General features: G+C 50.3%; 1 protein-coding gene across 4 annotated transcripts in view; it reads right to left on the reverse strand.

The window, feature by feature from the left end:
• Nucleotides 1-20,657, reverse strand: part of LOC106856259 (S-adenosyl-L-methionine-dependent tRNA 4-demethylwyosine synthase TYW1) — a 95,126-nt gene that overhangs the window by 41,474 nt on the left and 32,995 nt on the right. For all 4 annotated transcript variants that reach the window (XM_088176996.1, XM_088176999.1, XM_088176997.1 and 1 more), the window contains exons 10-13: nt 18,571-18,689; nt 10,066-10,175; nt 4,412-4,589; nt 218-353 (exon numbers count right to left, since the gene is read on the reverse strand). In XM_088176996.1, the coding sequence (XP_088033122.1) occupies nt 218-353; nt 4,412-4,589; nt 10,066-10,175; nt 18,571-18,689 (543 nt within the window). The remainder of the gene's footprint in view (nt 1-217; nt 354-4,411; nt 4,590-10,065; nt 10,176-18,570; nt 18,690-20,657) is intronic.

A 20,657-nucleotide genomic window follows, 5' to 3' on the forward strand; every position in this document is an offset into this window, starting at 1 on the left:
CATCCCGCTCTAGAAAACTACTCAAACCTGCTGCACTTCACACACCTGAACATCCCAACCAGGGAAATATATCCCCAGCACACCCAGAACCCACTCCATGGTCCACCTTAAAGCCTCTTAAGCAGGTAAGGTGAGAAGGGAGAAAAAAGGTATGGTGAGTCAGCAAAGTGTAGAAGGAAGGAAAAAGCCATTTAAAAATCCATTCTTAAGTGGGTACCTTTTCAGCCAAGGCCTTTAAGCTGTCTATAAACCGCTGCCAGAAGTCCTTGAAGAGGGGTCTGTCAATCCTCCTCAGGCTCTCCTTGGTGCTGGCATCCACACTGACATACAGCTGGGTCACAGGCTCCAGCCTCCTGTGAAGGGAAAGGGAATTGCTGCTTTCACAATTCTGCTGCTTGAGTTTGTGTTCTCCTACAAAAACAGGAACAGGAACTGGACAGTATTTCCAGGGAAAATTCATCTGTGCCAAGTGCCTATCAGCAGCATCAAGGTGTTATAACCTCAACAAACACCCCCAAGGCTGAGAACTCACACACACAGCCCTTGGCTGACAATTTCATTGTCATTTCCCCCCTGTACCAGGACAGATTTCACTCCAGTGGAGTTGTAACACATTGGGAAAGGATTCCCAAAGGAAGGGGTTCAGGTGAGGCACGGAGAGGTTCTGCAATCCACAAAGCCCTGCCCTTTCTCCACAATTTATTTAGCCCATGGGAAAACAATCCCATTCAACAGAAATGGACAGCAGGAGGAATTTCCCCATGGAAAGGGTGGTCAGGCCTTGGAGGGGCTGCCCAGGGAGGTTTGGAGTTCCCATCCCTGGAAGTGCCCAAGGAAAGCCTGGAAGTGGCACTAAGTGCTCTGGGGTGGGGACCAGGCTGGGACTCGATGTTCCTGGAGGGATTTTCCAGTCTCAGGGATTCTGTGACTCTAAATTCAGCCCTAATTCAGGCAGTTCCTACTGCTGGACATGCTGAACTCCACTGACCTGCAGAAGGATCATCAGTGACATTTTTGAAGAGATTTCAAAGCTGTTTAGAAAATAAACCCACACACAAACCACCACCGTGTTCTCCTTCCACTGCCAAGGCTCTTATTCCACAGAAATTCTGGAGCAGAGCTTTCCTGGTCACAAGTGCTGCTCCCAGCACCTGGGAGCCCAACACTGGGAACTCCTGAAGGGACTAAAACTCCTGTGCTGTGGGGAGAGCCTGGGTGGAGCCTGATCCCTTCCATAAATGCTAAGGGAATAAAGGAGAAGCAGCAACACCACAGTCCATCAGCAGAAGGATCAAAGGGATTACGAACAACCTAGAAAGGAGCTACCTCACAATCTCAGGATCACTGAGGTTGGAAAAGCCCTTCAATGTCACCAAGCCCAGCCTGTGCCTGATCCCCACCTTGTCACCAGCCCAGGGCACTGAGTGCCATGCCCAGGCCCTTCTTGGGCACCTCCAGGGATGGGGACACACCTCCAGGATGGAGACAAACCCTTTGCACTGACAGAAGTGACAAACAGGGAGTGTAACACACCCACCCCTCATGACATCTCCCACCTCAGGGGCTGCAGCATCAAGAGCCACGTGCCAGTGTAGCACAGAGCTCTCAATATTTGGGGGCATTTTGGGAGTGTTTTGTGTGAAGTCTGTAATAAGCAGGCACCAGTCCCAGTTTCATTTGTTGCTCTAGAGAAGATGAGAAGAAATCAGAAGCTATTGTTCAGCTGCCAAACAATGCCACCTAAAAATACACTGTCACTCAAAGGTGACAGAGGGACAATAACTGACCAGAGTTCTTTGTGTCCAGAAAAATCCACTTAATGTGGGCACTCAACCAACCATCAGAACACATTCTCCATGTGTGTATTTGGACAGCAAAATGAAATAACCCAGAACAAACTGAACATTTTAGGTTAAAATCTCTGTTTTGTAAACAAGTTTGTCTGCACTGGCAACCCAAAGCCACAGACTCCAAAATGACCAAATGTTCTGGGCCTAAGTGGAGTGCTCAGTTTCCAGAAATACTGAGCCAAACTCTTTCTTTACTCACTGCTGTCTGTGCTTAATTAAAACGAGCCCTAATGAAGATGGAGCAGGTGCTTTTCGAAAGAAGGGCTGAGAAAAATCATCTCTTCTCAAACCTAGGGACAGGCAGGAGCCAGATTCCCTGTCAGCATGGGGGAAATGAAGGAATTAGAATTGATCCCAAAGAGGGATTTCAGCCCCAAACAGGAATGGTGCCCAGGGCTCTGCATGGCTGGGAATAGAGCCCAGATGAGCTGGGCACATTCTGCCAAGGGGAAATAAGGAGAGAGGGCAGCCATGGGTGCAGTGAGAACAAGGACACAGACTGGTGTTCCTGGGATGCAGCTCCAGTGCAGAATTACAGCAAATTCAGCTGTGTGGTATACAAGGATGGATTTTGGATGTGAATTTCTGAGCTAGCTCAAACACCTGAGGTGAAATCCAGGGACCAAATCCATGGCATTTACACATGGATGTAGGCAGAAAACCTGAGCTGAAATCTTCAGCTGAGCTCACTCAAATAAATTGACTTCAGGCCTCCAGCCCTGAGGTGGCTTCACCAGGCATGCAGGACAGAGCCCACAAGGACCAGGAACAGCAACATCAAAAATGAGCATTTGTTGGTGAGCATGAATCACCTGCTCATTACTGGTATTATTACGGATCATAAAGGCAAACCCACACACAAGGGCTGTTCACAGCCATGGATCAGAGACAGGAGCCAAGAATGGGTTCAATAGGAGCTCACCTGGTGTAAAACCTCCCTCACTTTACTGTGAGCCTGAGGCAGGTGAAGCTGCAGCCTGAAGAGAGCAGGAGGAGGAGGAAGAGAGGTTGGCACAGGGGGCACCTGCTGGAGCTCCTGTCCTGAATCCAGCAACACCCCAGGCCACACTGCCCTCTCCCAGAAGGGGTTGGGAGGGACCTTAAAGCTCATCCTGCCCTGGGCAGGGATACCTCCCACTGTCCCAGGCCGCTCCAAGCCCCAAAGTTCAGCCTGGCCAGGGATCCAGGGGCAGCCACAGCTGCTCTGGGTACCCTGTGCCAGGGCCTGCCCACTCTCACAGGAACAATTCCTGCCCAATATCCCACCCATCCCTGCCCTCTGGAAGTGAGAGCCATTCCCTGTGTCCTGTCCCTCCATCCCTTGTCCCAAGTCCCTGTCAGCTCTCTTGCACCAGAGGTCACCCTGCCTATTGCAGGATGAACTTTCTGACTGCAGCTCCTCTGCTGACAGCACAGAAGTGAGCTGGGTGCCTACTTCAGTTCCCATATTAAGCAAATCATCTGCTTTGATGAGCCACGATCAGTTGCAATTTTTAAGACAGCAAGACCAGCATTTTCTCTCTTTCTTTTAAAAAAGATTCAGCAGATCCAAAAAGTGCAGCTTCAAAATAGTGTGCTGTCTTTTCAAACTGCTATATTTAGGAAAGAGCAATTTCTATCTACCAGGCACATAATACATGACTTAAAGTAACTTGATTACACAATTATTCAATCATTTGGAATGCCCTTGTAGTGTATAATTACTCACTCCCAAACTGCCTGTCACCCCCCTCAGCACCAGATCCAGACCACGAGGAGTGCAAAGGAAACTGCCCCAGGAGCACTGACCCAGAGGAGCTGGAATGAGCTGAGTGACAAACCAAGGCCACCCTGCCCACAGCTCCAGGGCTGGATCTGCTGCTGTTCTGAACTGCTGGGATTCTGAGGAGCCCCCAGCCTCTCTGGAGCTGCATCTGCTCACATGCTGAACTTCCTTTCTACACTTTGGTAACAGTAGTGTGGATGCTCCAAAGCATCAGAAAAAGCACCTTTACCTTTGTAAAGACTGTGAAAGAGTTCACTAAAGTGTTTGGTAGATTTCTCTCAAATCTCTCTGAGGGAAGTTAAGCGGATCCCACTTTGCTGATGAACATGTGCTTGTCACCCTTCCTTATCCTGCTGGGGATGCTGGGCTGGATAGAGGTTTGGGTTGAGCCTTTACAGCTGCTCCTTTGGGGTCAGAACAAAGATCAGCCCCAAAAGGCAATCTCTGAGCTCAGTGTCCTGCTCTGCTGGCAGAAGGACAGAACGAGTATCTGCCCCAGATACAAACCACAGCTCACCAACTGCTCCCCTCTTGCCACACCTTCACAGGTGCCACATTCCATCCTCCCCACTTCCACAAGCAATCACAGTTTGTTAAGGAGGTACAGAAAAGAAATTCAGACTGTGGGGGGGAAAAGGATGAGAAGGAGATGAGGAGATTGAGGTTAAAATCACATGCTGAAGGGGATTTTTCACTGCGAGTGCTCATGTGGAGCTGACTCTGAGGGGCCACTGAATGGGATTAGGACACAGATCAGCACAGCAGTGGTTCAGGAGGAAGTTCCTGCAGCTCTTACCTGATCTCCTCGGGGAACTGAGCATTGGTGACCAGGAAGGTGGAGATGCCGTGCTGGTGCAGGAGCCTGATGAAGTGGTTGATGTGTGGGTACATGATGGGCTCCCCCACCAGGGACAGGGCACAGTGCTTCACTGCCAGGGCCTCCTCCAGGCGAGCTGCCTTCACTCCTGACACACCTGGAAAGGGGACAACAGCCTTCAATCAACAGTGGATGGGGCCCTGAGCAACCTGGTCTGAGGGAAGGTGGTCCTACCTGTGGCAGGGGTTGGAACAAGACAATTTTTAAGGTCCCTTCTAACCCAAACCCTTTTGTGGTTCTGTAGCAAATCCCTCTCTCAAACATCTGTATCCAAAACACCAGGAGGGCTGAGAAGAGCAGCTGGAGCCCTCCCAAAGCAGACAGGACACCAGGCCACAGGGAACAGCTCTGCAGCATCCAGAGCCTGGGGCTGGCTGTGCCCTGGGCACTGCTGAGAACAATTTGCTGGTAACACCCGAGCCAAAATTAAACATTTGAGCCAAGCTCTCCACTGCTGAGACACAAACAAACACACAGGGCAACTCAATGCCACTTCCAGCAGGTGTGTTAAGAGAGCAGCCCAGGTCATGGCTGTGCTGCTGCTGGTCCCATGGGCCTCCAGGAAGAGCAGCTCCCAGAGGAGCTGAGCACAGCTCCCCAGACACAGCAAGGGACTGAACCCAGACTGGAAACACAGAACGTGCAGCTCCACAGAGGATGTGATCAAAAGAAAACCCACCACATGGCACGGTCCTGAACAGCCAGAGACTCTTTAGAAGGAAGAGGAAAACATAAGGAGCTCAAATGCAGCATCCTTGTGAAAACACCACCTGAGTGCCACTCCTGATGCCCACGGGAGGGGGAGCTGGATGCTCCTCCAGCCCACCCACACCTGACCAAGTGCTCAGGACCCCGGATGAAATCAGCTGCCTCCAAACAAACCTTTGTTCCAAATGTGTCACTTCGCATTTCCCTGACATGCCTTGATGTACTCAAATCCTATGTGAAGCTTTAGACTGGGGGCTGTTTTAAAGATAAAAAACAAAGCCTGGAGTGTGAATCCAGGTCCTCAGCTCCCCTCTCGTTGTCTTGACGCTGCAGTACAGAAAATTACAGCTGTGCTGCAAAGCCCAGATAAAAGAGGTGTTTGTGGATATTGCTCCAGCCTCACGTAGCAAAGCTGGTTTGGAATCAGAGCAGGGCTCAAAGCATTTTCAAGCAGCCAGGCTCAGTCCTGAGGAAGTGACAGGACTAATGGTTATTCCATAGAAAGCTGACAGCACTAAATGAGAGCTTTATTGGAGAAGAAAGCAGCATCTCCAGCACACACTGAGATTAAAGGACTAAGTTTCATATTCCTAAAACTACTGCAAGTCAGTTTTGGAATTCATTAATTTCTCTCTCTCAGCATTTTGCATCTGGACTCTCATAATTACTCTGCCAGCTTTATAAGCAGAAGAACAAAATCCCAACATGCCCTAAAGTTTGAGTGGAACTTTCCCAAAACAGTTTACACCAAACCTGGCACATCCACCCAGAAGAGGGAGTGAGTATGTACTCAATCATTGAAGCACACAAATCACCAGCCAGGCAGGGATAAACTGCCCAGGACTGGTGTATTCCAGGAGGGCAGGGACTCTGCTGAATCTCCATGGCTCTGCTCCTGCCATCAGCTCCCAGCAGAGCACATCTCCCTAGAAAAGCTGATTCCAGCTGCTCCACTAACTTGGGAAAGGACAGCATCACCTGGCACAGCACCCAGGGCAGGCTGGGGCTGACTCTGGTACCCCTTGTAAAGACCTGAGCAGCACCACTAGAGTTCTGGGGAGCAGGGGGATGAGGGATCTGCTCTATCCATGCTGATCCATGGGTACTCTGAGGATTTCCTAGGATAGGTCATGCATTTCTCTTTGTTTTTTCCCTATATTATCAGATTCCCACTCGCCCATTCCTGAGTTATGTTTCCATCCTGTGTGTGCCCTTCACAAGGGCACAGAGATTTACAAGTCACTCCCCAGAAAAATGTATCCATCAAATAAACTTCCCAGCCTCACTCCCTATCAGTTAGGTGTCTCTCATCATTTACTGCAGGAGAGAATTATGGGGCTTTAATGGCTGTGTTCTCCAAACCCAGTACAAACTGTTGCAACACTAAAGCAGAAGATGATTTATCATCACCCACAGGCCCCCAGACTAGAGAGGGCTATCCTGTAGGGTATCCTAAAGGACACAAGCATTCTGTTCCTTCAAAGGAAATTTCATTTTTACTGCAATGGCTTGAATGAATAAAGCACCAGATGAGTTCAGCAGTTTCTCTGGCCCATGGAATGGGTGTGTGGATGTATCTGCCTGCAAAGCTGTGGGACTGGGACTGGAAAGAGCAGCACCAATTTATTCAAATGGCTCAGGGAGGTACCTGAGCAGCACCCCCAGGCACTCCAGCCCTGAGGACTCCCTAGCTAAGACACTTCCCATATTTTGATTCCCTAGAAGCCCAAACAGGCCCTATGTCAAGGACCAGTATCCAACACCTCAGCCCTGCTGGGACACCTCTGGAGTCCCTGTGGGTGCCCAGCCAGTGCTGCAGGATCAGACACATGAATGTTGGGAAATGGAGATGGAATCCAACCAGTCCCCCAGCACTGCAAGGTCACCATTAACCCATGCCCCCAAGTTCCACACAGTTTGTAAATCTCTCCAGGGGTGGGGACTCCACCACCTCCCTGGGCAGCTGTGTCAGGGCTGGACAGCCTTTTCCTGGAAGGAATTTCCCCAATATCGACCCTGGCCCAGCCTGAGGCCGTTCCCTCTCCTCCTGTCCCTGTTCCCTGGAGTACAGCCCGACCCCCCCGGCTGTCCCCTCCTGTCAGGGAGTTGTGCAGAGCCACAAGGGCCCCCCTGAGCCTCCTTTTCTCCAGGCTGAGCCCCTTCCCAGCTCCCTCAGCCTCTCCTGGGGCTCCAGACCCTTCCCAGCTCTGTTCCCTTCCCTGGACATGCTCCAGGCCCTCAATGTCCTTCTTGGAGGTGCCCAGGACTGGAAGTGCCCCAGCAATGCCAGATCAGGGGACAGAGCCCAGCGACAACCTGTCCTCCATTCCCCACAGCAACCTGGGCCACCTCACTGCTCCAGCAGGTGGTTCCTGTGGTTTTGCTGCCCTTTTTCTCAGAAATCAATGAAAATAAATGCTCCTGCTCTCTGTGCAGAGCTGCTGGGCTGGCTGGAGGAGCCACTCCTGTTCCTGACCGAGGCAGCTCCAGCCCTGGCACTGCACACCAGGGACTCTGGTGCTGCCAGAGCTGAATCTTTGCCTGTCCCTGGCTTGGTTCACTCACACTGCTCCCACTCAATTTGGATTTCTCTGCTTCCACCCTAACAACATTTCCTCACACACCTGAGGGAAGAACGATGTAAAATTCACTAAATGGAACAGGAGCTCCTGGGCTTTTCTTGCCAGTTTTTCTTCTCCTTAATAAACCTTTGACTCACAGCAGCCAGCACAGGAATGTTGTCATCTAGCACTAGAAAAATAAACCAGCTTTTCTTTCCACACTTTACAGCACAGTTCTAGTCCAAAGCTTCTCTTTTTTCTCCTTTCACCGTTCCAGGGCAAGGGTAACTGTGCTCAGATGCACAGGCACGTTGTAAGTAATATTTATGAATTTGTTTAACAGAAAATAGGCTCCAGAAAGAGAGAACTGGGATGTCCTGACAGGCCCCCTGACATTTCAGATGCTGAAAAGTCTATCCATAATCATTCCCTCTCCTCAACACATTCTGGGAAGAAAGCAGGGTCAGAGAAGGAAAAGGTTATTCCTTAATCCAGGATGATAATGGCTTTTCTCCAGAGACTTGAAAGCCTCCAGGGCTTGAGGGTCCTCACCTCTCCAGGCCCCAGCCTGGCTGAACGAGCTCATTTGGATGAGTAACGTGACCCTCCCAAACAGAAACCAAGTCTGTTGTCCCTTCTTCTGGGGACAGGGACAACAGATCTGAGGTTGTGGATCTCCTACAGAACCTTCCAGTGCTCAGAACCACAGAATAGCTGAGGCTGGGAAAAACCTCCAGGATCATCAAGTCCAAACATTCCCCCAGCACTGCCAAGGCCACCAATAAACCTTGTCCCCAAGTGCCACATCCACACGAATTTTGAACATTTCCAGGGATGGGGCCTCCACCCCTGCCCTGCACAGCCTGTGCCAGGGCCTGGCCTCCCTTTCAGTGAAGAAATGTTCAAAATATCCACCCTGACCTCCCCTGGCCCAGCCTGAGGCAGTTCCCTCTCCTCCTGTCCCTGTTCCCTGGAGCACAGCCCGACCCCCCCGGCTGTCCCCTCTTGTCAGGGAGTTGTGCAGAGCCACAAGGGCCCCCATGAGCCTCCTTTTCTCCAGGCTGAGCCCCTTTCCAGCTCCCTCAGCCTCTCCTGGGGCTCCAGACCCTTCCATGCATCCACTGGCTCAACCATGCTGTTTCTCCAGGTGCCCCTGAGTTAAGCCCTGCCCTGAGTGCACCTCTCACCCTCCCCAAATTCCCCTGCCAAGCTGGTGTTCCAGTACCACCATTCCCTGGGGCAGGGGATGTCTGACACTGTGCCAAAGAAAGCCCAGACTCAGGAGTGAAGCTTCCCTGGAGCTCCTGCTCCAAACCAGCCACGTGAGGAGAATGAAGCCCTGGAGCCTCTAACCTGAGCTATTTTTCCACCTATTATCCAACGGCAGAGATTGAGACAGAGCAGCTCTGTTCTGCAGGGTTTTGTGTCTGTCACATCCTGGATCCATTGGATTCTCTTTGAGCACAGCCAACCTAAACAATTGGATTCCCAAACTGATAGCCAAGGCCAGGGCTCATCTTGCACGTTTTACAGCTGCTCCACTCCATCTGTGCTGCTCACAGGCACTTGGGAAGAACAGAACCCTGGAGCTGTCCTGCCAAGCTGGCCAGCCCTGCCAGCACACAGCTGACCTTGGCAGAGAAACCAGATCATCACATTTGGGAAATAAAACTCCCATCCTTCTCTATACTTATAGACACAGAATATCAATTTCCCAGGGAATTTCCATGGGAAGTAAGGTGCAGTGCTTTTCAGAGGTGCTGTGGAACTGCAGCTTCAGTCACAACCACAGGTACTGCATAATTCCTGGAAATCCAAATCCCCTGCTTGCTTCTGTTTCATTATTCATGAGACAAAAACAACCCAGAAGTTCCAGGGCTAACACAAAGCTGGGTATTAAAGCTGGCAGTGCATTTCCCATCAGATAAGATGCTGATTGCTTTTGCTTCCTATCTGCCCTCACTCTTCCAGAGGAGCCAGGATCCCTCATTATCCAGGCTGGCTTTAACCACTGTGGAAGGCTCTGTCCACACCAAGGGAAAGGATTTGAAAACCACCAGGATGCACCAGAGGCAACTCCACTCTACTCCCTCCAGGCAGCAGCTCATACTGCTCATACTCAGTGGCTGAGACTCATTTCAGCAAACATTAAATGTGCCACAGCAATTTCTCCTCCCCCATCTTCCTGATACCCTGAACATCAGGCCTCCTTCCCAACAGACCAGAACATTCTCACCTGTCCTGAAGATGACACTGCTGGTTATCCTCTAACAGCATCAGGGCTGGGGACAGAGGAGAAGTTACCTTTGAACTGCCTGATCATGTTCTGGTGCTTCTCAATGGCCTCCTGCAGGATCACCTCGGGCTGGTCCATCTTCCAGCGCCACTCAGTGCCCACGGGGTTCGTGTGGTGTCTGAGGGAAGAGGGGACAGTCACTCACTGTCACCTGGAACCCACCTGGAGAACTCACCTGCCACCTGAGGCCTTTGACATCAACAACATTCAAAGCAACAAAAGATCCTCAGCAACCTCCTGCTGCTGCCCCGACCCTTGGGTCACCTCTGAACACCACTCTCACCCTTCCTCTTTCCAGGCTCTGGTCTCCCAGAAGGAAGAATGGGCCTTGAGGATAATATCAAACTTTATACACTTATTTTCAAGCACAGGTGAAAGGTTTCTAAGCTAAAATCATGTCTGCAAAACCTCTGTAAAGAAAGGGAAACTGGTTCTGCCTCCTCTTCTGCCCACAGCTGCACAAAGCTCTGCAGAATGGAGGTCCCAGGCCATTTTCAGTTCCATTTCAAAGGTATCAAGCACCCCCCTGAGCACAGGATTTGTTTCCACCCCAATGTTTTTGGGGTGCTCTGGTACCAGGACAGATGAGGACAGCAGGCAGCCTGCACTGTACCAGGGATGCATTCCTGAGGAGATCTGGGTCATCTCCCAGATTTTAATCCCCCTGAGCCAAGCAGATTGCAGGGGAAACATCTCAGATCTTCCATCTGAGGAACAGCTGGGTCACACTGGGGTGGGAAGCCAACCTTGCCTGGAAAGGATCACTGTCCCCATATTTTGTTGCTTAGAAAACAGCAAAAGCCAACCCAGGTAAATCCATCCAGGCACCTGGATGACCGATGGAGTTCCTCCCCATTTCTTACTTTATTAGCATGAGAGGCTCATCCAACCCTTAAATACCATCTTAAGGAAGTCAATGAAATTCTGTGTTTTCACCTCCTTGTTCTCTCTCCATCTTTTCCTGCTTCATCCCAAAACATGTTACTAAAATCCCTTCAGCTTTTCCCTGCCACTCCCCATGCAGCCCACAGAGTTCATTAAGAGCAGCTCATTGTGCTCTGGACAGGAAAACAAAGCCAAGCAAAATACACTCCTGACACTCCCAGGTGACTTCTGCTTCCTGCACCCCTCTCCACCATCCCTGGAAGTGACCCCTGGGGACACTTGAGAGGTTACAGCTGCATTCAGCCTTCCAGCTCCAGGGGATTAGGACAGGACTCCCAGCATTTCACTGAGGAAGATGGGACAGGGATCCCAGGATGAGGGGCTGGTCCAGTCAGTCACTAATGGCTCCCAATGACCTCTGGACAAGAAGGAAGGATTCAAACCAAAAGAGAGTAGGTTTGGCTTGGATAGCAGGAAGAAATTCCTCCCTGTGAGGGTGGGCAGGCCCTGGCACAGGGTGCCCAGAGCAGCTGTGGCTGCCCCTGGATCCCTGGCAGTGCCCAAGGCCAGGCTGGACACTGGGGCTTGGAGCAGCCTGGGACAGTGGGAGGTGTCCCTGCCATGGCAGGGATGGCACTGAATGGGCTTTGAGGCTCCTTCCAACCCAAACCTGTCTGCGATTCTCCAAGTGAGAAACATCTGCAGCTGCACCCTCTGACAGTGCTAAAAAACAAACTCCAAATCCAGGCTCAATAAAATCAGCCTTTTGGCCCAAACATTTCTTCATCCACTTCAAGAGCAAAGATTCAAACACTGCTCTCAGACTTCAACACCTCAAGGATCCTTCAAGCCAAAACATCTTTTTGAATTTCCCCTTTATTTCCCCATCTGGCAACATGGGAGGTTTTCTGAATGTCAGCTATAAAAGGCATTTATAAAACTGTTGCATGTTTGACTGCAGAACTTGTACCTTGTATATTTAATAGGGCCAGCTGGCAGGAAGTCAATAGACTCTGGGTGCACCCTGGACAGCTATTAGTGTCCAACAGGCCCTGCATTTCAAACACATCCCACTGTTTAATAAACACACCAGGTCAAGTCTACAGAGCTGCTTATTTGGCAAAAAGGATGTTCTCTGCCAAGAGGAGGATAAAGCAGTAATGCCTTGGGCTCAGGAGATTGTTCCCCACTCCCCAGCACAGACAGCATTTCAGAGTCACCTTCCCACTGCCCCCAGACTGTGACCTGCCATCATCCACCTCATGGCTGCACCAGTACTGAGCAGGAATTTGTGTTGGGGATTCCCTCCTTCCTTCCCAAAATAACACAAGTAAAATGGAATCTCACCCAAACCCACACACAGCAGAAAACCTTGATTTTAGCAGAGAATCCAAGTTTGAAACAGGTTTGGTTTGCTCCTTCAGAGACACCTCAGTGCCACAGCACCACAGAGTGCAGGGAACACGATGGGAAGCTCCTGCTGGCTCCCCTGGAATCTCCCCAGCCACCCAGCCTGCTCCATTCCAGCTACCCCTGCAGCCCCAGCACACCTCTGATCCACCAGGAGCATGGGACAGCATTCCCAATGTCCCTGGCAGGTCCTGGGAGCCCTGGGAAGGTGCAGCTATGCTGGGGCTGGGATCTGCCTCCTCAATCCCTTGGGGGCTATTTTAATAAATCAGCTTTTGCTTTATAAATTCTGCAAATGGCTATTAAGAGCTCTGAGGGCAGATGCAGCCCAGGTATAAAATACAATTTACTGCAGGCATTGACTGACCCGGGGTGATAGCTGGTGGGGAACAGGAAGGTGAGGAAGTGCTGGTGGCAGCAACATGAGAGGACAGAGCACACCATTGCCAGGGAAGGCAGGAGCAGAATAAAAATGAGAAGAATTCAAGAAGCAGTCTCAGTGAACCCTGAGAGCCAACAGGGAGATCCCAGAGGAGAAGAGCTTAAGGGAAAAGAACTTCAGGAGAACTGGCAGTTTTGGAAGCCCTATTAAGGCAGAAGTGCAAACTGCAGCAATAAAAAGCAAACAAAGAGCAACAAAATCAATCTGCTCTTCTGCAGCCTTGTGAGCCTCCAGCTGCAAACAAAAGGAGGAGCACAAAAACATCAGGGGCATCAGCAGAAAGGGGAAGACAAAACATCAGCCATGATCAGGAAAGGACACACAAAAGAGATCCCAAGGATTTTCCCTGGAATGACGGGAGGAGAAAGAGGGAGACCACAAAAAAAAAGCTTGGCCAATGCACAAGCCAACCATGTTTCATGCTCCTGCTGGTACAAAATGAAACCTGGCTGTACTTTTTCTTCTGCACCTCCTGAGAGCAACAGGAGGAGCCCAGGCTGGGCTGGGCAGAGACCAGGACTGAGATATGGAATCTGAATGAAATGTTTTCCCTAGGATAGGTAAAGTCACCCTGGAGCAGGCTGCATGAATTGGCTGACAGGATCAGAGGATGCCAGGGCTGGCTTAGACTGGATATTAAGGGAAATTTCTTAATGGAGAGGGTTGTCAGAGGGCAGTGGTGGAGAGGTTTAAAAGCCCTGTGGATGTGGCACTTCAGGACAGGGTCTGGTGGCCTTGGCAGTGCTGGGGGAACAATTGGATTCAAGGATCTTTGAGGGCTTTTCCAACCAAGAGAATTCTGTGATTCTCTTCCAATTGAAACCTTAAAGATGGAAGATGCCCCATGCTGAAAAGTTTATCCCAACTCTGAGATGCTCACTTTTAAAAGAGCAGAAACTCCTGAAAGGCAGTGTCCTGTGTTTGTGTCCACCCATCCCATCCCATCCCATCCCATCCCATCCCATCCCATCCCATCCCATCCCATCCCATCCCATCCCATCCCATCCCATCCCTGAACCCTGCTCAGCACAGCTTCCCAAAACTCACTTGGATGTCAAAAGTGCAAATTCACTTTCAAAGCCCTCAGTCACTGCTCCACATCAGTGACTGCTGGACCTGGCACCATCCCCTTCAGGGACACCCAAGGCCCAGCATGGACATCTCACAGCCCATACTCTGTTTACATTCACTACTGAGGCCATAAATTTGGGAGCTGATTGTAACAAGTCCCAGGACCTTCAAGAACTCCAGGTCCAGGAGAACACAAAGTGCTATAAAATGAAAATCAGAGATTTCAACCCACACATGAACATTTTCTCCTAGAAATGCCTCAGATGACAGAGCTGGCAGAGTAGCACATGAAGGCACCAAGACTTTTTTTACCAGGGACATGAACTGGACACATTGTCAGATGTGCTGTCCCTCACTCCATTTATTTGGTTGTTTTGAGAGCTCCTGGCGGACAAGCAGGCCCAAAACTCAACAAACCAGTGAAAAATCCAATGTGAGGGATGAAGCTTGGTCACAACAGATCCCTGCTGGAAACAAAACCATAACCAAACTGAAAACCTGGGAGAAAAGAGCAGCAGCTGAGCAGAAGCAAGACTGGACATGCACAGAGACTCTCTGAGCTTTCAGGTTCAGCTTCCAGGTGTTCCAAACCTCCAGTGTTTGATATCAATACTCCCCACTTCCCTGAGGAATTTACCCTCTGCAATCAGGTTAGTTACTGAGGAGAAGCTTTTGCTTTTATCTGTTTTCAGTTTCTTCTTAATTTTTTAAAAGACCTTAATTACTTCTCCTATGAGAGATTATTAATTTTTAATCTCTGTATTTTGCAGGGGTTACTATGATGCCTGGCTTTTGGCCACCCACTGATTTAGTGTCTGAACACAACTTCAGTGGCTATCTACAAGCAAAACCTGAAACCTTCAAGCATAGGTATAAGCATTAAAGTAACAGCAGAAGAAATATGAGCCAATTTCTTCATAGGATATTTCACTCTGTCTGGTCTGCCTTCTCCTCAGATGCAAAAGTAATAAACCCTATTAATTTAAATCTTATTTAGCTGTTCCATCTCTCCACAATAATTGATTGGGCTTTGGACACTGAGCCAAAAACCCTCATCAAATCAGGTTCTGCCTGGTGCCTGTGCTGCAGGGAGGTGTCACAGAGCTCCGAACCCACACTTCCTCTAATTGATTAAAAGATTTGGTCACTTGCACATTTCCATTTAGGCAATTAAGATTGAGAGACAGCCTGAGTGAGAGCAGCTGGGAGCAGGGATGGAGAGTGGCAGACTCCCTTGGAGGACAGGATTGTGACAGGGGATGTTGCAGTAGTCCAGGTGTGGGGTGTCCCCCTCAATGCTTTTGATGGAACAAGCTCAGTGCTGCCAGGGGGACACCAAACAATCCATCTGGGACAATCATGGAATATCCTGAGCTGGAAGGACCCATGAGGATCACCCAGCCCAGCCCCTGGCCCTGCACAGACACCCCAACAATCCCACCCTGGGCATCCCTGGCAGCTCCTGCAGCTCTGGCAGCCTCGGGGCCGTGTCCATTCCCTGGGGAGCCTGGGCAGTGCCAGCACCCTCTGGGGGAAGAACCTTTCCCTAAAATCCAGCCTGACCCTCCCCTGGCACAGCTCCAGCTGTTCCCATCTCCCAGTCTGCTTTTCCTGTCCCCACAAAAAATTGCCACATAATCCTGCACACTCAACCTCTCTGAAGGGGACAGGCAGGGAAACATGAGCCAGTGAGGGGGCCCTGGCAGCTGTGACAGCTCCCGGGGACAAGGAGAGCATCCAGTGCAAAGTGAAGCCACATCCCTGACAAAAACCTCCTCATTTTCTGAGGGCGTTTGGATACTGGCTCCACCCATGAGCTCTAGTGGAGGTGTTCTGCCCACAGCAGTGGGAACTGATGCCCTTCAAGGCCCCAGTCCAAACCAGTCTGTGATTCCATGACTACTGGTTTGGGGCCAAAATGTGTCAGTCAGGACCAGCCAACTCCAGTGACATCCAGTTCCCAGGGAAAGCAGCTGAACTGCAGCATTCTTGCCAAAGTGAGGAAGAGAAAATAAACAGGCTCCTTGGCCTTTCCTTCAGCCATCTGGGGAGAGCTTGGTGGTTGTGCAGTTGGAAACACTGGCAGAATCTACAAATGTCAAAATCCTGAAAGAAGAGATCAAGAAGAAAGAATCCCAGTAGCCTTATCTGCAAGGCAGCATGCAGAGGTGCACGAGGAGCCCAGCACAAAACCTGCATGAAAAACATCCTGCCAGCAGCACAACAAAACCAGGATTTCACATGTCTGCAGCAGCACAGATGGCACCTGCTGTTCAGGACTGCCCTGTTTATCCTACCCAGCCACCAGGGCTTGCAGTTCCACCTCAGTCTCACACACTGAACAACTGCAAGATGTGGGGGATAAAACAAGAAGTACAGATAGGCCTGGCTGCAGAGTTTGGGAGCTGTGATCCTGTGCCAGGATCAGCAGGGATTGGGTGTGGCAAGGAGGGAGGGAAGATCCCTCTCACAGCCACATGAAGGCTGCAGCAGCCCAGGCACAGGAGCTGGAAAAGTCAACAAAAAGAAACCTTATTTCAGTAGCAGTTCTGGTTTAAGTCAAGCTTAAGCTCCTGGGATGAGCCTCAAACTGAGCCGTACATCTTCCAACTTAAACCTTCCAGTTTCCAGGGGAGGCCTGAAGACAGCCAGCTGCATTCCATATGGGAGAATCCAACACCTGCCACCCACCTCACCCACAGCAGGGAAATAAATGAATCAATGCTAAAACCTGTGAGCTCAGTGCCCTGGGAAGTTGCTTCCTTGCATTCAGGTGGTAGCCATCAGGAAAATCAGCACTGCAGCACTCGTTGTCATCAGGCTGCTGCTGCCAGATCCCTCTGAAGTGACAGGTGACAGTGACAGCATGATGACTTAGAGACACAGGGAACAGTGCCACCTTCTCTGGGTCTCTACATTAATGGAGTGACTTATCAATTATTGATAAATCTGCACTATCTCATTTATCAGTTTCTGCACTCTCCAGTTCACACTTGCTGGATTTCCCTGATTCAGCCTATTCCACAACCAGGCTGATGCCAAAAAGTCCTGAATGAGGGCATTTGGAAGAGAAACTGGGAAATGCTCTGTGGAGCAATGCTGGGAACAAAGACCCTCATCCTGACCATGTTCTTGTTTGCTGTTTAGGATGTACCTTGTGTCTGGGAACAGAGGGACAAGCACAGGCAGGGCTGTGTCCCTCCCAGCACAGTCTCACTTCAGGACTCCATGCCCACCACGTGGAAACAGACAGGAGCAGAAGGTTTTCCTTCCCAGTCACTGCCCTGCTCTGAAGCAAAGCAGAAGCTGCACATTAAAGGTGCCATTTGCTGCCTCCTTCCCAGCCAGGGTATGAGGAAATTCCATCCAGAGCACCAAGGAACATTTTGGAATAGACTCCCAAAAGCAAACTGCAGGGGATGCCCAGTGCCCAGTGATCATATTTAACATGGAGGACAGCTTTCAAGCAGCCTCTATGTTAGGGCAGTCCCTTAAATGCTCCCATGAAATACCTGCATTATTAAAACCTGAGGACTATGAAAGACAGAAATGGGAACTCAGAGGAATTTGGCTGGTTTTGCATGGAAATACTATGACAGAATCCCAGAATGGTTTGAGTGGGAAGGGACCTTCAAGCCCGTGTCATTCCACCTCCTGCCATGGCAGGGACACCTTCCACTGGCTCAGGCTGCTCAGGGAATACTCACTGGGATGCTGGACCACCATCCCCAGGCTGGGGGATGGAATGGGTGTTTTTGGAAGCCTGGAGTAAGTCCCAGAGGAAGTACAGCTTCCATGGGATGATTTAGGAGGGTGGAAAACAAAAGAGCTCAAAGCACAACCTCCCTGTCCTCCCACTCCGGGTGCTCTCACGTCACTGCTGGCATTTTCTCTTCCCAATCCCACCCTGCACTCCCCCAGCCTGGCACACACCTCCCTTGGAAGCCCAGGCAGGAGGGAGTGAGTAGTGCTAGAGCAGCTCGGATCCAGCACAGCTCCTTTCCTTCAGGAATTCACCACAAAGTCAGTCCTCTGAGGAAAGGGGATACTGTCCCGACCAGTGGAAGTCACTGAGTTGAGGACAGGTTGTCCAGCCTGGAGAAAAGGAGGCTCAGGGGGGCCCTTGTGGCTCTGCACAACTCCCTGACAGGAGGGGACAGCCGGGGGGGTCGGGCTGTGCTCCAGGGAACAGGGACAGGAGGAGAGGGAACGGCCTCAGGCTGGGCCAGGGGAGGCTCAGGGTGGACACCAACAGGAATTTCCCCATGGGAAGCATTATTGAGGATTGGCAGGGGGTGCCTGGAGAGGTTTGGAGTGCTCATCCCCGGAGGTGCCCAGTTAAGGGCTGGATGTGGCACTCAGTGCTCTGGGCTGGGGACAAGGTGGGCATCAGGCAGAGCTTGGACTGGACGATCCTGGATGGCTCTTCCTGCCTCAGTGAATCTGGCATTTATCAGCTGCTGTTTTAGGAAGGCAACAGTTACTGAGTGATCACTTTTCACTTGCTTAGAGCACTGGAATTGGTAGGGGTGAAGGTACTTCAAATACAGAAAATGGCCCAATTTCCAAAGGCACTGCCATTGCTCAGCACTTCGGGGGGTTCACCCAACACAGCCAGCCCACACTCCCCAGAGCACAGCTGGCTCAGGACAGCTGGCTGTGTCCCCAGAGACCCCACCCTGCCCAAAGCCCATGGGTGCCTTACCTCCAGCAAAAGACACACTTGTTGGCACAGGCCAGGCTGGGGGTGGCCTCCATGCAGCGGTGGCTCTCGATGCCATAGAAAGTGTGCTTGTAGCAGCCCCCACGGCCCCGCAGCATCGACTGAGGGCATGGAAACAGCAGAGTTAGAAACCTCTCTGGGGCTCACTGAGGGCACAGGAACACACACACACACACACACACACACACAGACACACAGACAGACACAGAATCACACACACACACACACAGAGACACACAGAATCACACACACACACACAATCTCACACACACAGACACACACAGAATCACACACACACACAGAGATACACAGAGACACACAGAATCACACACACACACACACAGATACACACACAGAGACACACAGAATCTCACACACACAGACACACACAGAATCACACACACACAGAATCACACACACAGAGATGCACACACAGAGACACACAGAATCACACACACACAGACACACACAGAATCACACACACACAGACACACAGAATCACACACACACACACAGATACACACACAGAGACACAAAGAATCATACACACACACAGATACACACACAGACACAGAATCACACACACACAGACACATAGAATCACACACACACACAGAGAATCACACACAGACACACACAGAGATACACACACACAGAATCACACACACACAGATACACACACAATCACACACAGACACACACACAGAGATACACACACACAGAATCACACACAGACACACACAGAGATACACACACACACAGAATCACACACAGACACACACAGAGATACACACACACACAGAATCACACACAGACACACACAGAGATACACACACACAGAACCACACACACACAGATACACACACAATCACACACAGACACACACAGAGATACACACACACACAGAATCACACACAGAATCTCACACACACACACACACACAGAATCACACACACACACACACAGAATCACACACAGACACACACAGAATCACACACAGAATCACACACAGAGATACACACACATACACACACAGAATCACACACACATACACACAGAGATACACACACACACAGCATCACACACACACACAATCACACACAGACACGCACAATCACACACAGACACGCACAATCACACACAGACACGCACACACAGCAGGAGATTTAGAAACCCCTCTGGGGCCCAGCTGAGGGTAGGGGAACACACACCCACAACAGGAGAGTTAAAAGTCCCTATCTGGAGCCAAACTGAGGGCACAGCTGTGGATCTGCTCCCTTCAGCCTGCTGTGACTTCGGTTCCAAGTCCAGCAATGCCCTGAGCAGGGCTGAGGGACACCAGTGCCACCTGCTCTGAGAAATTCCCAGCTCCCTATAAAATGTGACTCTCTACATGCACCCTTGCAGCCATACTGCATTTAGGAGGTCAAACTCATCCCTGTGTTAGAGGAGAAAGAACTTTAAGCTAATCAGTCGTTTCTCTGGCAGACCCCTGCACAACAATGTGCTCTCCTGAGTCTTTCAGACTCAGCCCATGAAGAGCAGGTGAAGCCTCTTGAGCTGCAGGAAGTGTTCCTGGAAAAGCTCACTCAGGAGCAATAAGGATCCATTTCAAGGCTGTCCCTACTGAATACTCCATTATTTTCATTTATCTCACAGAGCATTTCTTGCAGCACTAAATCAAATAAATGCCCTGACCTTATAAACCCTCATTCACAGCTGGCAGTGGCTCCAGCAGGAATGCTGCACTTCCCTTCCCAGCACAGCCACAGCAGCTTTCCCAACAGGATTCAACTCCTATTTATCAAGCAGGCTGCTTGCAGAAAAGGCTGTCTTTCATTAGCTTAGTTAAATAATAATAAATGAGAAAGAAACTAATACTCCCAAGAGAAAATGTGAAATATAACACAGCACCTTTTAATCTTCCTTCCTCTTCCTGGAGAGTCCTGGTGATCCAACAGAAAGGAGCAGCAGGGAAAAATCTACAGCTAATCCCTAACTGATTGTACAGGTGGAAGATTAAATGACATGGAAAATGTTGTTGATTCTACTAATTCTTCAAATGATAG

Source organism: Sturnus vulgaris, chromosome 21 (genome assembly GCF_052056855.1).
Source record: "Sturnus vulgaris isolate bStuVul1 chromosome 21, bStuVul1.hap1, whole genome shotgun sequence".
NCBI classification, from domain to species: Eukaryota; Metazoa; Chordata; class Aves; order Passeriformes; family Sturnidae; genus Sturnus; species Sturnus vulgaris.